Consider the following 18,744-nt stretch of genomic DNA (forward strand, 5'->3'; position numbering starts at 1 on the left):
CCTCTCTCCCCATCCCCGTTGCTGCTCTTTCAGAAGAGCTTAGCAAAAATCATCTACCTCAAGTCACGGACAGGTGATGAATTGGGTGATACATATAGCTAACCATTTACAGTGTCTCCCTATTCATTTATGTGCCTCCTATATACTGGGGATTGAAGAAAACATCCATTTCTCTGTTCCTCCCAAACTAGGACCGATGTCTCCGTAAATCCTGCAGCTGTACTGGGCTTGTAATCATGTAACTTCTGCAAAGGGAGGCTGGTTTGTGAAGACTCAAAATGGCTGTCACTGCTGTTTTCTTTCCGTTGCCTCCTCTAAAATGCCACCCTCCAGGCAACTTTCCCAAGCTCCGCGCTGCTTCTTAAATACCTGCCCTCCACGTTCATCTCCTCTTTCTGCTCCTTTCTGATTCCTTATGTTTTCTCTATTCCTGTCTCCTTGAAGTTCTCCTCTGTTTTTTCTTCTTGACAAAATATTGTTTTAACTAAGCCTGGATTTCTCTATCATTTGTATTGATTGATACCTGAAGTATGAGAGTGAGGACACAAAGCAGCTTGCTGTGCTTTCTTTAACTGGCTCCAGTTTTAAGACATTGTAGTTCACAGACTGCCTTTCGGGTCAACATCACACAGACTCAGTAACACGGGTTTGACTATATCTATGTCAGAAGAACAAAAAAAAAAAAAAGTCATATCAACAGTAAAACAATAAGGAACACTGCAGAACCCTCTCCTCCTCTTATCTCCCCCCGCTTCATCCTCCAAGACCTACATGTGCAAAGTACGTCTGCAAGAGTACAGCAGCTGAAACAATGTCTGGCAGACGCTGGCAGCCTCTCTCCTTGGGAGAGATTGCCATGATTCTTGCTGCATTTCAATAAATCTCATTCACATTTGGGATCACATTGCCTGTGTCACCTTCCGTCCCAGGGTTCCTTCACACACTTAGCCATCACACTTCTTCGAACTATCACAAAACATCAGACACATAGGTGCATGTCTCAATAAACGGGTGGTGGAAACCAGGTATTTAGTGTCCCACGATTACTACACATGCTTGGCTGGGATACCTGCTCTGTCCTCTTGTGAGGAACTGATGTTAGAGGTTTGGGTTTTGTTTCCTAACAATAGGGTTTCCAAGTGAATCAGAGTGTTTTCTACTACAGGCTGAAGTGCTACAGGGTTTATCCAAGGACCATCATTCTTCTCAAGGCTGGGGTTGTTTTCCCTAAGTTCTTCAGTACCTCTGTGCAATTTATAGCAACGGCCAGTACCTGCCAGCTACATTTTAAAACAATTTTAAAAGAGATGCTTTCCAGCTGCAGAGGAAACCTATCCTCCTGTCTTCATATCTGAATTTTGCAGTGGTTTTGAACTGGAAGTTGACAAGCTGTGAGTCATTATACGCAAGCTGGATCTCTTGGATTTAGAGGCTCTCAAAACAGTTTAATACATTTAAATAGCTACTGTCCCCATCCCAGATGGCTAGCACATTAAAAGGATCTTTTTAAGAACTGGAACGCTGTGCTGTTTGCTGCTTTCTTGCATTGGGTTTCCACATATATTTGGAAGGCTTCATTACTGGGCAGAGTTGCTCCATCTGCAATGTCTCTTTGATGTTGCTGGGTGAGAGACAGATCTGCAGTTCCAGCGGATGGTGCGGCAAACCCTTGCCGGCTCTTTCCCCTTTCTTGCCGCTTCTCTGCGGCGCCTCCTACATCCATGAACATGAGGCAAGTCCCAGCCTGGTCAAACGCTGGTCAAGAGTGCTTGGGAGAAAGAGGAACCATCCAAACACCGTGGAAGTGCAGTGCAGCCATTCTCAGGATAGGCAAGAGCTTTAATGGTGTAAACCTGTCGACTGGCAGAACTGGTAACGGCCCTACTAGCAGGGTAGTTTTACTCACTTTTTAACCCCTCCCAATAATTCCAGTACTGGTACCTTTAACACGGGGAATTACTTCCCCCTCACAGCAGTCATTCTTCCCACGAACAAAGGCACCCTCAGCCCTTTCGCGGCAGCAGACACAGAGCGACTGGGCTGCAGAGGAATGCCATGACAAGACTGAGCACTGCAAGCCCGGCATCATCTCTTCTTCGCGCAGCAGGGCGATTTTCGGGTTCTGCCTTTGTGCATGTGCATCTTTAAACATACAATTCACCACTTTATCTATTGGCATGGCACACCTTGCTATTGGCTGGATCAACACTGGATCACACAATAAACACGCTCAGGAGGCAGCTCAGTATTTACAAGAATTAATCGGAAAAGAGGCTTAGCTGAAGGCACTCAGATGCCAAGAGATATCAAATTAAACGAGATTTTATCATGTATGTAATTATTTATTGAGCTGAGAATCCATACAAGGTAAACAAATGTTTACACTATCATACAGTAAGCATTTCCAGGGCTTAATAAAAATGATTGTCACTCACTGTGCTTCACAAAAAAATTCATTTTAATGAATAAATAATTTGATGAAATCAAAAAATATTTACAATATAAACAAATGAAAAAGCTTTGGATATATTAATCTGAGCATCCTGTATTTTGCATTTTCTACCTGTATTTCTATCAAGATTCTCTCTCTGAAATGGTACAAAGTGGATAGAAATTACAACTCAACAAAGTTAACATGATTTGGTACATGTCTTTCCATTAGTTCCGATAAGCTACATATGATTCATTTATTATGCACGTGTTAGAATACAAATATAACTAAAATCATATGTTATCAAAATGCCAGACAGCATTCTCCACAGAACAGAAATGTACACTAGGCTGTGGCAATAACTGAGAATCACAGGCAACGAAATATAACAGAAAAGTACAAATTCCTTCATAAGAATATAATTGTGCTCTCTTATTTACCAGAGGACTATGCTGCTTCACCACATCAATGGCTATGTATGAATACAGTGTTCAACAACTGCCATGTGGTTTGGTGTACGTTCATATGGGTGTCAAGCAGCGGCATTATAGTGGAAAACGGGCAGTGCAAGCGGTTTTATAAACACCTTTTCGGGCTCTTAAAAAGAGCCAAGTATACAAAGCAGTATAAGCATAACACTGAGGAGTCTTCGTCTCATTTACACAGATATCATGAAGCGACTTGCTTTGTTTGTGGTGGTGAAAGGAGGAACTTTGCGCTGTTTATGCAATCAGCCAGAATTCAAGTATTCCAAAGCCACTTCGTAGCAGAATTTGTATTGATCCTGAAAAATCAAAACAAAACCACAAAGTCAGTTATTGAAGGAACTTAATTAAGGGGATCAATATTTCTCTTCTGTTAAAATTATTTACTATCAGTTGTTGTCAATGGGAACCAGTCTGCAAATCCAATTTATATTCAGATAAGAAAACCTTTATATTAACCAGACAATAGACACAGGTACTGCTCATATTAGACGCGTATTTAGCTGCTCCAATACACTTGTATGAGAAAAATCGACTACACGCAAGCAAATTGACTTGCAACCCTTCTGTCATCTGTCAAAATGCTCGTGTGGCGCTTTACCAGAATTAGAGTTATTGAAATTCCTCCCTGGAAATGTTTATCACTAAAATAGACACAGTATCTAATACTTCCCAGGTCATAACTTTTATTTTAAAGTCGTTCATACACTTGCTACGTTTCAGGGCAAGCGCTGCCTACAGTTCCTCTGCTATCCACAGCCCAAAACCACGCTGAAATACTGTCCTCTTCCAGTGCAATAGGCACTGTGAGATCAGGCTTGAGCTAAATTAATTGGATTCATTTCAATTAATATTTAGCAATTAATGGTGATGTGTAAGTTAGGCTCTTAACAGCTCTTCTGTTACCCAGGCCAAGTTTTCAGGTGCCAACCCTGTACTTCAAATGCAGACCTGCTGATTTTATTTGCAACTGTTCAGAAACAGGACTGATTCCCCAAAGGGGAAAAATCCCCTTCTTGTGGCATGCAAACCCTGTCTGCACCCTTCAGAGATGAAGGGCCATGACTTTGTCCCCTTCATATCTTCAGCAGTACAAAGAGGCCAGTGCTTTTGACTGACCCTCACCCACTGTGCAACTGTGATAACCTGGGGCCAGTTCTGTTTACTACCTTTATCAATGATCTGGACAAGGGGATTGAGTGCACCCTCAGTAAGTTTGCAGATGACACCAAGTTGGGCAGGAGTGTTGATCTGCTTGAGAGTAGGAAGGCTCTGCAGAGGGATCTGGACAGGATGGATCGATGGGCTGAGGCCAATGGTATGAGGTTCAACAAGGCCAAGTGCCGGGTTCTGCACTTGGGTCACAACAACCCCATGCAGAGCTACAGGCTTGGGGAAGAGTGGCTGGAGAGCTATATGGTGGGAAAAGCCCTGGGCGCGTTGGTCAACAGCCAGCTGAATATGAGCCATCAGTGTGCCCAGGTGGCCAAGAAGGCCAACAGCATCCTGGCTTATACCAGAAATAGTGTGGCCAGCAAGACTAGGGAAGTGATGGTCCCCCTGTACTCAGCACTGGTGAGGCCACACCTTGAGTACGGTGTCCAGTTTTGGGCCCCTCACCACAAAAAAGATATTAAGTTGCTGACATGTGTGCAGAGAAGGTCAACAAAGCTCGTGAGGGATCTGGAGCACAAGCCTTATGACGAGCGGCTGAGGGAGCTGGGGTTGTTTAGCCTGGAGAAAAGGAGGCTGAGGGGAGACCTTATCGCTCTCTACAACTACCTGAAAGGAGGCTGTAGCCAGGTGGGGGTTGGTCTCTTCTCCCAAGTAAGCAGTGACATGACAAGAGGCAATGGCCTCAAGTTGCACCAGGGGATATTTGGATTGGATAGTAGGAAAAATTTTCTTCACCAAAAGGGTTGTCAAGCATTGGAACAGGCTGCCCAGGGAAGTGGCTGAGTCCCCATCTCTGGAGGTATTTAAAAGACGTGTAGATGTGGTGCTAAGGGACATGGTTTAGTGGTAACGTGGCAGTGTTAGGTTGATGGTTGGACTTGCTGATCTTGAAGTCCTCTTCCAACCAACACGATTCTTTGATTCTATGATTTTAAATGATGCTGTCACTGATGACTTCACAGTTTTGTGTGTGCACACATATCCCTCTTCTGTTGTCATTCTTGCTACTTGCAATATTTAGCAATACTACAAACATTTAAATGAAACAAAAAAGCCAAAAGAAATAGTAGGTCCAGGTTCCCTGAATCCAAGGGCTCTGGCTTCTAAAAATTCAGTTGGGAAATACCTGCCAGTTTAATGACTATTTCCGCCACTGAAATGCCTCTTTCTCTTATGCAATTTAACCAATTAATAAAAGATAACTAATCAGGTACTATTGTGTAGGAACAACAACAGAGTTAACTGAGTAATGGCACTCAGCCTTCACCTTCCTAACATCACAAGTAGGAAGATTGTAAGTACACTTCAGATATATTCTCCTTTTCACTGAAGCAAACATTTTACAGGATTAACTCATTGGGCCTGTACTTGGGATTTTGGGTCACATTTTGTCTGAGAAGAGAGTCCACCTTAACGTGTAAGAGACCAAATAATACTACAACAATCAAAAAGCCATTAACATGCATGGACAATTTTTATGTTCTTTTGTTGAGAGCTGTCACTTCGAAAGACAACAAATCTTAGGTGTACGTATCACCTAAGTGATGAATGAGTTGTATGTGAGGTTTTAAGATCCTGCAGGGTTCCATAAACTGCTTGTGTCTTCTTCAGAATGAGAAAAGAACAAAAAAGAAGAAAGGAAAGAAAGCGGTATTAGGCAAATTATTCCTTTTCTGCTTTTATTGCATATATGTTTCTAAATAAATGAAAATTATTCTATAACTACATAACAGATCAAAACATGAGATCAGCCACTCATCCATTTCCATTTTTCCATGCTCGTTTTATGCTGATTTACTGATCCAGCAGAATAACTGTCATTTTTAGTAAACTCAATACCTGTCTTAAAGAGTAGACACGTATTATTTCCCACTGTGTTCACTCATGTGTGTCCTCTGTACATTTTTATTATTCACTCGATGGTGAATCTTAAAAGTCTCTTTATGTTAGCTAGCTTCAGAGAGGTATATTTATTTATTTTTTCTAGGACATCTACTGGTAGGTCCAATAACATTTATCACAAAATGCTTTAGGCATTCTGTAACAGACATTTTGTAATACCATGTGTTACCTTCGCACGACGGCTGAATAATTTCATAGATTTTCCATATTGTATGGATGCAGCATTCAGATTTTTACACTTGCAGGAAAGCAGAGGTTTCAATGAAATTAAGAGATGAATCTCTAAGTATGGACCATAAAGATTTCCCTTCATCTAGTCGGAAAGTGCATACCAGGTATTGATAAAGCAGTCTTGAAACTATTTTGGTGAAATACTGTTATTATTCTGAGCATTTCATCTTTTAACACAGAATTTTACAAAGGTAGGTGAATATTATTGTTCTCGTTTTTCAGATGTGGAAACTGAGGCAAAGACAGATCATGAAGGATAAAGTCAGTAACAGGATCAGGAAAAGAACTCAATTGTCCTGACTCCCTTTTACCATGAAACAATCTACACGGAAACTGAAACCTTGCTAATTCAAATATTTGTTCCTACAAAGCAGCAGACCAAGACTGAAGAGATGTGGTTCTAACTTTGCTTTGTCAGTCAATTACGTGATAATGGGAAAAAATCCTGATTGTCCCCTGCCTTCGTTCCTCTGTCTGTACAGTAAGGAAAACAATACTGATCTCCTTCACAACTGCTCTGACATCTCCTAATGAAAAGGCCTTACAAGGCCTCTCAGTGCTGTCCAGACATTCTCAATACCATCCTCAATTTGCTAAAAGCTATTTTTATATTCTAAAATAGTACATTTAGTTTTTGATTAAAAAAAAAAAAATCTCTGCTGAAAAATGGAGACAGCTGCCTGACAAATCTATACCCGGAGAACTGTCACAAACGGGAATTTATAGAGAGCATTTTCTTCGACTGTACATCTTCACACTGGTAATTTTCTTTTTATTTCTATAAAATAAATGAATAAGAGATCAGTGTGTTCTGTGGACTTAAACTCTGGGAGAACGGAGAACAGCAGGCCTGCCAAGTCTCTATCCAAACTATACTCTCTGAATGAAGAAGTAGGACATTTTTCTTAATATCTAGGAAATAAAAAAGTATGGTTCCCAGCATGATGATTCTCCTCCTGAAAATATAAACTAGAGGAAGAGGAGCCAAATAAGCTGCTCCCTCCCACCACTGCAAAAGCTTGATAGTTCTCACTGATACAAGATTCATAGTTCCACGTTGCTGGCTCATGGCCCTGTGGTGCTGCTTCTAAACTCCCTCCTCGCTTCGCACAGCTGGTAACATCTGGCTTTTTTCCATGAGCGTGGCCAGAGCAAGGCTGTGAAATCTGGGATTTCACAGGTAAGATAGATGAGACGACTGCAATGGAGGATGTGATGGGAGACGTTCTTCCATGGGACAGATGAGGCGCAGTGATATGTGTGGTGGAAAAGTGGATGGCCCTATCCACCTACAACAGGACCTGAAAGCCTCCCAACGGAAATTCCTGCTTTCTGCACACCCCGATTTTGGGAGCTCGTCTGAGAGAGGGGGATCTCTCCTAAAATTACAAGACACTTGACCAGCTCGGTGGGAAGCCTCTTGCCTCACCGTGGGCACTCTGTAGAAAAGATGCTGAAATATGACCCCAAGTCAGCTCATATTAGTTTAGCATCCCTGAAGCTGCCCAAATGCTGCTTCCTCCCACCTATGATGCTAAATGGAATACAGCTGCCTCTCAAGCAGACACCTCTACAGCAGGATGTTGTAAAACAATGTCTTTTATAGCCCAGGCTTCAGAATAGGGTATCGCGCTACACCCATCTCCAAGTACAGAACTACACGCTGGAGTGTAAGAACCTGCTGGTTTAAGCTGTTCTGCAGCTCTTGTGGCATAGCAGCTGCCACTTCAGCAATTCTCCATTTAAAAAGAAAGCTCATAAAACACTCTCTAGGAAAATAATTGCACATGGCCCCTTGTTTCTGAACTTCTTTAATCTTTCTATGAGATAGAGCAACCATAATTAAATGCAATATTCTGGATGTCAAACTGAAATTCATGGCTTTGATAAATATTAGGCGATTAAGCTATTTATAAAATATATAATTTGAAAATCTGGCATTTCATTTTACATAACTATTATTTCTACCATGCAAGGGCTGCTCTCCACTTGGCTCAGCCTGCTAGAAAAGAAAATTAATAAGGATGTTCGGCTGAAAGTTTAAAACTCTTAAAAAATTCAAATGAACAGAGACAAAGTCTCCTTGGGAAGAAAGCAGTGTAAAAATACTCTTACAAGTGAAGTGACTTCATTATCCCCTTTGAAAATGACTTGCTTGCTTTGTGAACAACTCCCACTGCAAATCTTGGAAATCTTACTGAGTCTTCTGAGAAAAAGGAACATTTTCTATTTAGTGGTGCAGTTAAAAAGCTCATACCAGAAGGTCCACCATGTTAGGCTTATTATTCCTCAGTGTCTTCACAGCATGGAATACGTCAACAGCCCTCTGATGTTGAAGCATTTCACAAACAATACTGATTGCACAAAATGTCCCACTGCGGCCACCTCCATTCCTACAATAAAAATGACAAAATGGCTCAGTTACAATTGACTCTATGTTACAAGTTCATACAGCACCAGGGATGGCTACACAAGGTATGAGTTCCAGCAGGGAGAAACCACAGAACATTATTGCCTCTGAAGGCTGCTGAACTCTAGGCAGAACACAATTTTTAATTGGAATTAATGGGCTGAATGATCTCAAAGCAATGATTCAGAAATCAGCAGGCTGAAAGCCTGGAGGGAATTGAACGGCTGAGTTTTGCACCTGAGACAGCACAAAGAGGATGCTAAAATAAGGACAAGGTACTTTTAGATTCATCTCAACACCCCTTTGCACTGTAAATGCACAATGAACATCAGTGCTGGAAATGCTATAGAGAAAGCGGATCTCTAAGCTCTTTTATTCCAGATCCTGGTGCCCAAAGGTGTTTCGGAGGAACAGCAAAAGTGTCCGAAGTCTCTTTTGCAGGAGCTCTTCTGGTGGCTCCACCTTTAGCATGGCACTAGGTGGTGCTGCGATCTTGCCCCGGCTGATGGGCTCAGCCCCTGGCAGCAGGCAGAGGGGCCGGCTGCCTGGCGATGACTACTTTTAGAAGTGCACGTATTTCCCCCTCCACCCACAGCATCAGAGGATGAGAACCCGAAGTGACTTGCTAACAAAGAAGCCAGGCACAAGTGTTCATACGCATGATCAAATACAGTATTTAATAATACTCTATCCCCGGTTATTTTTAATCTTTGAGAGAATCTCTTTCTTTCTGGAAGCCCTATTATTTCTACAGCTATTCTAATCAGAATCTTTAGGCTGCGCTTCACCGAAAATAATAAACCTTAATAATTACCAGAGTGCAGACTAGTTAGGTAGCGGGTCTTTCAAACCAGCTTCGCAAATGGTTGATTTTCAAAGGAAGCTACAACGTCGCACATCTGTCACATCCAGGCTGTATGAAAAGAATGCTCTCTGCTGCCAAAACATTGCCTGATATTGTGGGACTCTTTGAGAATTTTAATTAAAATAAAGTCATTTAAAAGGATTATATTAGAGCTTTTTCTTTCTTTACTGCCTGGAAGTGACGCATGTGTGATGTTGTACAACTATTTAATATCATCAGCCACCTCAGAGATAACAGTAATTTACACTTCAAAAGGGTCTTTTCAGCTAAAGATCTCAAAACATTAATTAATCACACTGCACAATGCTCCTTTGATAAAAGTATTATTATCCCCATTCTACAGATGGGGAAACTGAAGAGCAATGACTTGTTCAAGGTCAGTGATAGTGGGAATTATTAATACACCCTTAGATTTTCCTGCATCGTTCTAACATTGGGTCCCAACTTTTGAAAGTGCATTAGTGTGTGGTTTTCCCATCAGCATGTCCCTTCTCCATCATAGCAGCATCTTTAAGCAGATGTCGAGAGGAAGATGGATACAACTTCAAGCACTGAAGACTCCGTCTCAAAAGATCAGCTACTGCTGAGGGAAACAGCACGTACAAGTATTAAGCCATATCAAAAGGAGGATGGCAGCAGAGGGGATGAGAGTCTGCACCAGTGGAGCACAAAGACCACAGGAGGACAAAAATATATACCATTATTAGAGAAAGGTAAGGCAATTAAAGGATCATTGTAACTGGTCTATCGGGCTACTTTTACTTCTGTGCTGTACGTCTGGAATCACCCCTTCAATGCTACTCATTTCTACAGTCCTTATCTGTAGAAACAAAAGGTACCTTGTTCTGAAGGTACAGTTTTGATTTACTCTGAATAAATATGCACCTTTTCCATTTGCAAAAGAACATCTTTATATAAAATAGAATTAACTTGTACCCATCATCCTTTCACAGGGGTCTACCAAGGGAGAGAAGGAAACTCATGAATCTACATCAAAAAAGTACACAATTCCTCCTATGTTCAAAGCTTTTAAATGAGCAGCCGTATTATTTATTCAGTTCCAGATGAGGACAGATACCTCCTCACAAGTCTTTTAAAACCTGGCACAAATTCTGTAACAGTATTCCTTTATTTTCTCTCTTCTGTTTCCAGTACTTACAAGCAATGTACAACTGTGCGTCCCTCTCCCCCGTTATATTCTTCCTGCCACTTCTCCACTTGGCGAATGAGCTTCAAGAAGGAGCGTTTAGAAACTGGAGTGTCTCTATACATGGGCCATCCCAGGAACTGGAACTGCTGCACCATCCGGTAGCCGTCTTGGGGCTGTAGAGGTTCAGACAACAAGCAGGAAAAACAACTGCATTTTTTTTTGGCACACAACTTAGATATTCGCATCAGTGAGGAAAGTTGTTCAAGCAGATCACCGCTGACAAACTACTAATGTAATTTCAACTGCCCTTGAGGAGTTATGACTCTTAATTTCCAGCAGAGTTATTACAACAAGAGGTTTTAAACAGAGTGCTATACAAATAGACTAGAATAGAGCAATGGTACAGCTGCAGGATCAAGCAAATAATTGATTAACATCATAGCAGGAACTTGGTAACAAAGGAGCTGCAGCACAACTTCAATTATACGCCTTCTTTTTTCATATACTTCAGCATTTTGAAGAATATTTGTGTGCTTCTGCCTTTTTTTTTATAAGAAAGGTCAAAACCTCTCAAGATAGTTTGAAGCAGGAAACATTTAGAAAACCAAAGGAAGCCCTCAGATTTTCCTGGCTTATAAAAAAATCTAACTCCATTTTATTTTATTGTGTGCTACTGCAGCAGTCAGAACCCCTCTAGTGAAACGTTACTGTACAGTTGCTTTATGATGATTTAAAATAAAAAAGGAGCATAGGACAAGCGTTAGTGGCAGAAAATTACAGTCCTTTGAAAAGGGCATAATAAACACACATGAAAACTGTTTTTGTAGTCTAGGATTTGCCGCTTTCACTTCTGTGCAAAGTGAGGGCATTTTAGTGCCACTTTGAAAATGAGCAACACACAGAAATGTTGACATTACAATTTTTTCTCTAGAGTAAAAGGTAATAGAGAGCATGTAAGATTAACAAGATGAGGGAATAAACCAAAGCGGATGCAGCATTAGGTATGTTCTTCCATGGGTTTTGTCTGCTTTATGTCAAAATTTGGAATCTACTGATTTTCTGGCCAGTTTCTTTCAGCTGACGGCCCCTCTCCCCCAAGCACATCAGCCAGACCCAGTGCCTGTTAAAGCTCACATTAATGCTGCTGGGGATCGTGTCTTTATGTTGCCACATTTACTGTGAACGCAAGGCCTTCTTAGTATTAAAAGAAATATCTTGAAGCTTACAATCAGCTTCCCTGTTTGGATATTCGGATATTTTTGTGTGTGTTCCGGGGGCCTTTCTCTCACTGTCCTGAGAGCTACCAGATCTCAGGGCAGTTCCCATCTTTTTTCAGTAGGGAATACTGCTCGTTGCTAGCTATGGCTCTTCAGTGATCAACACCAGTCCATTGCAAGGCTCTCCTCATCTGGATGGGGAGAGGTGCCTGGTCTGTGGTGGGATCTTATTTCCACTCAGCTTGAAAGACATGCCTCTTTTAGTCTTCTGTCAACTTTACAGGAGCATAAAAGCCGGCTATGAGAACGTACTTGTCCTTCTGAAGTCCTTACATATATTACGAAGTGTGATTAGTGGGACAAGATCTTCACTAAAAGCCTGGGACTGGTATTGGAAAACATGCCTAGTATTGGCGCGCAGCTCTCTTCACGTGACACAAGATACAAAAATGCAAAATGGCTAATATCAAACTGTTGAAAACAGCACTGATTTTGGCATTTCTGGGCTACCGATCTGAATACTGCATTTATTTCATTTGCATTTAACACAGCTGAGATAGGCATTAAAATATTTTTCACTTTAATTACACAAAGAAGGCTTTTTTCTCATTGATCATGGTGTGACTCAGTATTGCACCGTTGCTCTGAAAAAAATAAGCTGAAAAATGAGAATGGTTTTATGTGAGTTTAACTTTCATTTTTTTTGTGACTTGAATAGAGCCAACTCATCTACTGAGACAGAATTGTTTTGCAAATAACGTCCTTACCCTGGCTGCATTATAAATTCGGAATATCCGGCTGATTATGTCTTCTTCTAAATCAGCTGATACGAACTCCACCTGAATAGGACCGTGTCGGTGTACTCCATTTTCTGGCCAGTACTGAGGACACAGCTATAGAAGACAACAAACACAAAAAAGCACAGTTAATCACTTTGAATTTCATGGTGCCTCAATACACTTTTCTAGATTTTTCTTTGTGCTACATTCATTACTGACATTCTCACACAACATTGTTATAAAATACACGGTGGACCATCCTCCATCGGTTTCAAGCACTCTGCTTTTACTTGTGCAGAACAAGTTTAAACAAATGCCTTTTCCCTTAACTGAACATGCTATCGCTTGTCGCTGTACTCGCCATTCCCTGGTATTTGGAGTAACACATTTCTGCCACTCAACGTCAATTCTGCAATACCGTATGACAAGACAGGGGGATGCTGTCAAATATTACCGTATCTCGGAGACAGTGTGAAGCCTAAATACCAGAGGCCTGATACCTCCAACCCTCCCAAAAAGTTGGTAATAAATCAAGCTACATCAGAATACTCTGAAGGGTGCATCAATTCTCAAAACTCAGGGCTTAACTTTCACATCTGTTTCAGCAGTGACTGACGATGTTGGTAATATCAGCAATGCTTTAAATTTTCATCAACGGCTCAATTTCATCTTATGAATGCCACCTGAAAATACCAATTATGCTCTCTTTAGTCCTCAGAAAACATTACTTCTAGGTATCTGAAGATCACAACATAACATTACCATTATCTTGCACAGTTTTAGCATCTAATAATATCACGATGGCTTAATCCAGGAACCAATTATCATCTGTGTTAATACGTTATAGATTAAATCAACACTTTGCAGGGAGGTTTTTCAAGCTAGACTCTGCTTGTCCATGTTTTTCCATAAAAACCCTAATGATTCTTTTTCCGGGGATATTTACAGTAGTTCAAGTATGTAGCTTTTGCAAGCATTCACCAAAATTAAGTATGAACTCCTGAAATTTTGTTTGCTTGCAGAAGCATTGATGTCATATTTGGAACTTTATTTCATTCAGTAAAACAGCTGTGGTCTTCATTCTGCTGCATTGCTGTCGGTGATCCAGAGCTGAGCTGACAAATCACATTTACTCCAGATGTTGTTTTGCATTTCTTGTAACATTTATTCCTCAACAAAGCCGTTTAGAGATGACTACATTTTAGGGAAACATAATCATTTACTACACCAATTAAAAAGAGAACAGGGTCTGATTTGCAGAAGTTCACTTTTAACAAGTTAAAAACAGATATTTCGAGTAGGAAAATATATTTTCATTTATTTGAAACCCCCCAAGATTCGGTCTGCTGAGCAAATTGCTTTCCAAATATTGTCTAAATCTTACACGAATTTTTATTATGAAATATGCTAGTGTACAGGGTAGCAAAACATAATGCATCCAACTAATGCAAGTGCCAGTGCTCTGATAATTTAACATGTGTACAGTTTAGTACACGTCTTTCAAATACATAGGAATGCTGTTCTAACAGATCTTTGAAAAACGCTTGAATGATAATAAGCAGAGCTGTTTGCTGGAGCTGTTTTAGGAAGTCAAGACTTTCAAGTTCTAAAGAAACTAAAAGCATTTAGGTCTGCGCATTTTGCATGCATGTGATGCTAGTGACTCTCTTTAAGTCAGAGTCACTGTGAAGGGTTGAATTTCATTTCCCAATAGAGCATAACAACCCACATAAATTGTAATATCTAAACAGAACTGTAAACACTCCGTATGTACATAAATAATAATGATAACAGTAATTATTAATAAATCTGAATGTAATGTGTGTTTTTAATAAGCTCTGCCCTTTCTCCACTTCCATTTGCTCTGAGGGTTTTGAGATTTATTCCTAATGAAAAGATTGTTACTCACATTAGAGGGAAATGGTTTAACGTACTGCAGAGGCAGGTGCATTAACTGCATATCCCAATAGCTTTTAAAAGCCTGTGAGGCTAATAAATGCTTGAAATAGCCATGCACTATTGTAAATTCAAAACACAGCCCACAAATTAAAAAAACTCTGTTCAGCAGTCCCTAACAGTCTGACTCCCTTGAGTCTTTCCTTATTCAGTCAGAAAATAATCTTAGACTCATGAATAAAAGTTTTGTCTTTCATTTCTGTTTTTCTCCCTGTAGACAGTTAAGGGCTTGGAATCAAAATTCAGTCTTTAAAACAGTGTGTGGAATTCCTACACATTCCTTTGAAAGACAAAACGGAAGATTAGTATGTTTTAAAAACAAATTCTTCACGTTAAAAAGAAATAGAAGGAAACATTCTTTCTAGGTATGAACAATGCACAACAAAACTAAAAAGATTCTTGATCGTATCAAGAATAAAAATAACATGCAGTCTGCTATAAAAAAAATAACAATTTCTCTTAACCAATAATTAGTAAATATTTGCATAGTTAGAAGCCAGATTACCACCACGTTATTCCAGCAGATGGCTGGTGCAGTTTGTTGGAACCAAGGAAATTATATCTGTGTGAGAACTTGGAATTGCGCAATTGCGAGCCAGGCTCTAGGACACTTAATGATTAATGCTAGCGATTAAATTGCCAAACCAGTAGGTACAGTTTTCCAATTTTCTAAAGAACATGTACAGCATGCACAACTCTTTTGTAAGGTAATTACATTCCCCCATACATTTTGTTGCTCTGTTTTTTTCTTCCGAAGGATGCTTAGTCTCCAATCTTGTTTAGTTCCCATCTCCTTGCTAACAATGTCATTTTGTGCCAAACAGAACACAGATTTTTCACACTGGGAACACCTATCCCCCGGTAAGCAGACCAAGGTCACTGACCTGTTTCGGGCAGGCTAATGAATAGCTGTTGGCTTCTGTTTATGACTTTTGGCTATTACTAGTGTGTTTCAGACTTGAGTCAGAATTTTACAACCATCACTTTTGGTTTTTAGCAGCTCTGCCCAAAGCAAGTTTTCTTACCAGAATAAATTTTTGGCGTGTGCACTTAGGTGTGTGTGCATTAACGTTTTGGTGGAGAAGTCGCTGATGGTCTGATTTATTCCTCTTTCGCTATGTGTATCTGCAAGCTACAAATCCATTTTTTAGTGTGTTAGTATTTAACATTGTTTTATAAAACTAATTACATCCTAAAGCTGTTCTGAACTGCGCATGTGCTCAAATGCTGAGGCACTAGCAGTCCTCTGTTGAATGGCGCCATTTTCTGGACTTACTTGTGCTGGATCGACATCGTTCAGCATAACTATCGAAGTGCAGTGATAATCTAGGACCAGTCTCCAGAAATCTTTGACAGTATTTGGTAAGGGATGCTGCGTAACTATGAAAGCTGACGGTTGCTTGTAGCTCTGCAAAGAAATAACAAGAGATGGTGAGAGGAATGGTAAAAGACAAAAATTCAGCAGAATGCCAGTCATAGCCCCAAAACTTTGGGCCTGAAAGCGTTATTTCTATTTCCTATATAATTAATACATTGTTTTCAGCTCCTTCCCAAGATCTTACATGCTTCAAAGTTAATAAACTGTATTATGTCTTATTATGTATTATAAGAATATGACTTCTGCAGATGTTATATTTCTGAAACTTATTTTATGCCACAGGCATAGAGTAAAATCATCAGAGATTTTTGCCTCCGATGGAACTCCTAAAAATTTTGAGCAACAGTTTTGTTTTGAGCTGTTAATGGACAGATTAATCTTGTCTGTCTGCACTTAGCTGTTAATTTGAATGATGCCCGCGAAAGGAAATATCTAGCTATTTTTCAGAAATATCGTTGAAATTCTGGTTTCTCTGACAGCAGCGAGGATAGTCAGGGGATAAATTTCAGTGCTTTTTGGGTTTTTTTAGTACCAGAGTGTGTAATTGACTAAGCTGCTTGGTGGAACTGTTCAATTGTGTAATTTTCAATTACGTCCTCCTGAGTGTTGAAGGCCAGTGTGGCCATACTGGGGCGATTCTTGGGAGGGGTTGCCATTGCCTTCGTTAAGGAGGGCAGGGAACCCTCTACGTGCCTTGAACTGAAGTCTTTGTACCACGACAGAGATACAATCTGATCAGCTACTTGCAGCTTCCATTCAGAGACAGTCACTGAAGAGACCACAGAAAATGAATCCAACGTGTTTCGGGGTACAGATAAAGATGTGCAAGACTTCAGTTCTCTGTTTTGGGTTCAGCAAACTGCAACCAGCAGGTATCGATGCTGCTGGTACATCAGTCAGCTGCCTTCTATCCTAAAGGTCTTGTCTTGCTGGAAGTTGCATGCAGATGAGAGTTACTCCAAGGGCTCTCCATTACTCCCTCACGTAGAAGCCCCAACAGGTTTTGTTTTTTTTTTAAATAGTTCTCAAACTCATTTGATACTGAATAATGAAAATTATGCTTGCTACCCCTTTTGCTTGAAGTGAGCTTTAAAGGTCTACATGAAGAGATCCAGATGCATCTCAACAGATGCCAAGTGGAGAGGGTGAAACACATTGTGTTGCCTGCTGGATACTGAGTGTTTAGAGAGAGGTACAAATGTCTACTCTCGTCTCTCAGTGCAGGGATACTGCAGGAGCCTTGCAAGGGCCCTTTGGGTGGAAAGTGACCCAAATCACCTCCTCCCTTGGAGCCTTTTGCTCAGACACGCTTTTGGATCCAGCTCATTGTTTCAACAGTGAAGAAGGGAAGAATTTTCAAAGCAAATATTGAGGCACTGCTCTTTCTGAGCACTACTTAATTTACAGAACAAAACAGTACTGAACCCTCCGGGAAAGAAGACAATGTAATGGCAGGGCTGTAAATTGCAGATCAAGGAAGCTCCGTTCTAGTATGAAATGCCGTTGACCTACTGCGAGAACCTAGAGAAGTCACTTAAACTTTTGTTCTCTGTTTCTCTACACAGATAAACATAAAGAGAATACACCTACCTTTTCACAGGAGCGTTTTGAACTTGGGCTTATTTTAGGAAAACGCATTGAGAACTCGGAAGGGAAGAAATGCAAAAACTGCTATGAAGTGTTATTACTCTAGCTTCACTTTTCAAAAAGGCCATTTACAATGCGTTCATTCTTTGCTAACCTCTGTTTTCTTGTTGTTTATGTGTTTGACAACCATAATTACTATAGCTCTAAATTGTCAAGGATAGGCTATAAATATCTACAGACTGTAAAGGCAGTTTAAGTGTTTTTAGTGATACTCTATTAGCAGGATTAGAATTACCACAGATGCATTAGAAAAAAAAATCCACACACACATTCAAACAGAAATAAACGGGAACGCTGAAGTAATGGCTTGTGTACTATCCTATGCTGACAGACAATCACTTTTTTTGTTAATTATTGTTAAAAATAGAAACAAAGGGAACTGAAATATTGCTGCAAACCTTATTATTCTATTTAACTGCCTTAGTGTCTTAATAGGTAACTCTTTTTTTCCTAGGCCAGATGGTTAAAAATTCAAGCACTAGGGAGAAATACAGACACACTGAATTTATCAAAACTCCCTGACTTGCTCTCTGAGCGTGGCTTTGGAACCTTGGCTGTGACATAACATATGTGGGATCCTAAATGTACTTGGGAGTTTAAAGATTTTGTGTCACGTTTTTGGAAAACAAGCTAGAAGGATTTCAGTCTTCTTATGCCGACCCCACTTTGTGGCATTGCTCAGTTTGGAGGGCTGCTTATTCCCTTTTTATTATTAATGATGTAGCGGAGACTTACATCCATCAGTGCAGCATTAATGTAGTTACTACTCTCCCCATCTATTGTTATGAGGAAAGGCAGGCATCTGTCTGGAGGCAGAACATCCATACAGCGATTCTTTTCATGATTTCGTGGTAAAAGTGCTATGCTGCAGTCTTCTACACGCAGTGTTGGAGTCACCATATTTAAAGTCTTTCAAAAAGAGTAAACAATACAATAGAAAAATTAACACAGCAGTGAAAGAATTCCAAAATATTTAAGAACAGATCAGCTCAGCTTCAGTGGGAATCAATATGCAGAGAAATGAAAACACATCATAGTCGGCAGGGTTTAGAAGCAAAAAATCCTGGAAGCATACAGATCTGCAAAATAACCTCAAAGACAGCTGCAGAGTAACCTG

General features: G+C 40.3%; 1 protein-coding gene across 15 annotated transcripts in view; it reads right to left on the reverse strand.

The window, feature by feature from the left end:
• Window positions 1-2,440: 2,440 nt before the first annotated feature.
• The window catches only part of PTPRM (protein tyrosine phosphatase receptor type M), a 482,403-nt gene continuing 466,099 nt past the window's right edge, over window positions 2,441-18,744 (reverse strand). For all 15 annotated transcript variants that reach the window (XM_074576689.1, XM_074576685.1, XM_074576684.1 and 12 more), the window contains 6 exons: window positions 18,363-18,536; window positions 15,879-16,010; window positions 12,635-12,760; window positions 10,660-10,823; window positions 8,483-8,618; window positions 2,441-3,215 (listed from right to left, as the gene is read on the reverse strand). In XM_074576689.1, coding sequence (XP_074432790.1) covers window positions 3,162-3,215; window positions 8,483-8,618; window positions 10,660-10,823; window positions 12,635-12,760; window positions 15,879-16,010; window positions 18,363-18,536 — 786 coding nt within the window. In that variant the 3' untranslated portion in view covers window positions 2,441-3,161. The remainder of the gene's footprint in view (window positions 3,216-8,482; window positions 8,619-10,659; window positions 10,824-12,634; window positions 12,761-15,878; window positions 16,011-18,362; window positions 18,537-18,744) is intronic.

The sequence above is a fragment of the Larus michahellis genome, chromosome 2 (assembly GCF_964199755.1).
Source record: "Larus michahellis chromosome 2, bLarMic1.1, whole genome shotgun sequence".
NCBI classification, from domain to species: Eukaryota; Metazoa; Chordata; class Aves; order Charadriiformes; family Laridae; genus Larus; species Larus michahellis.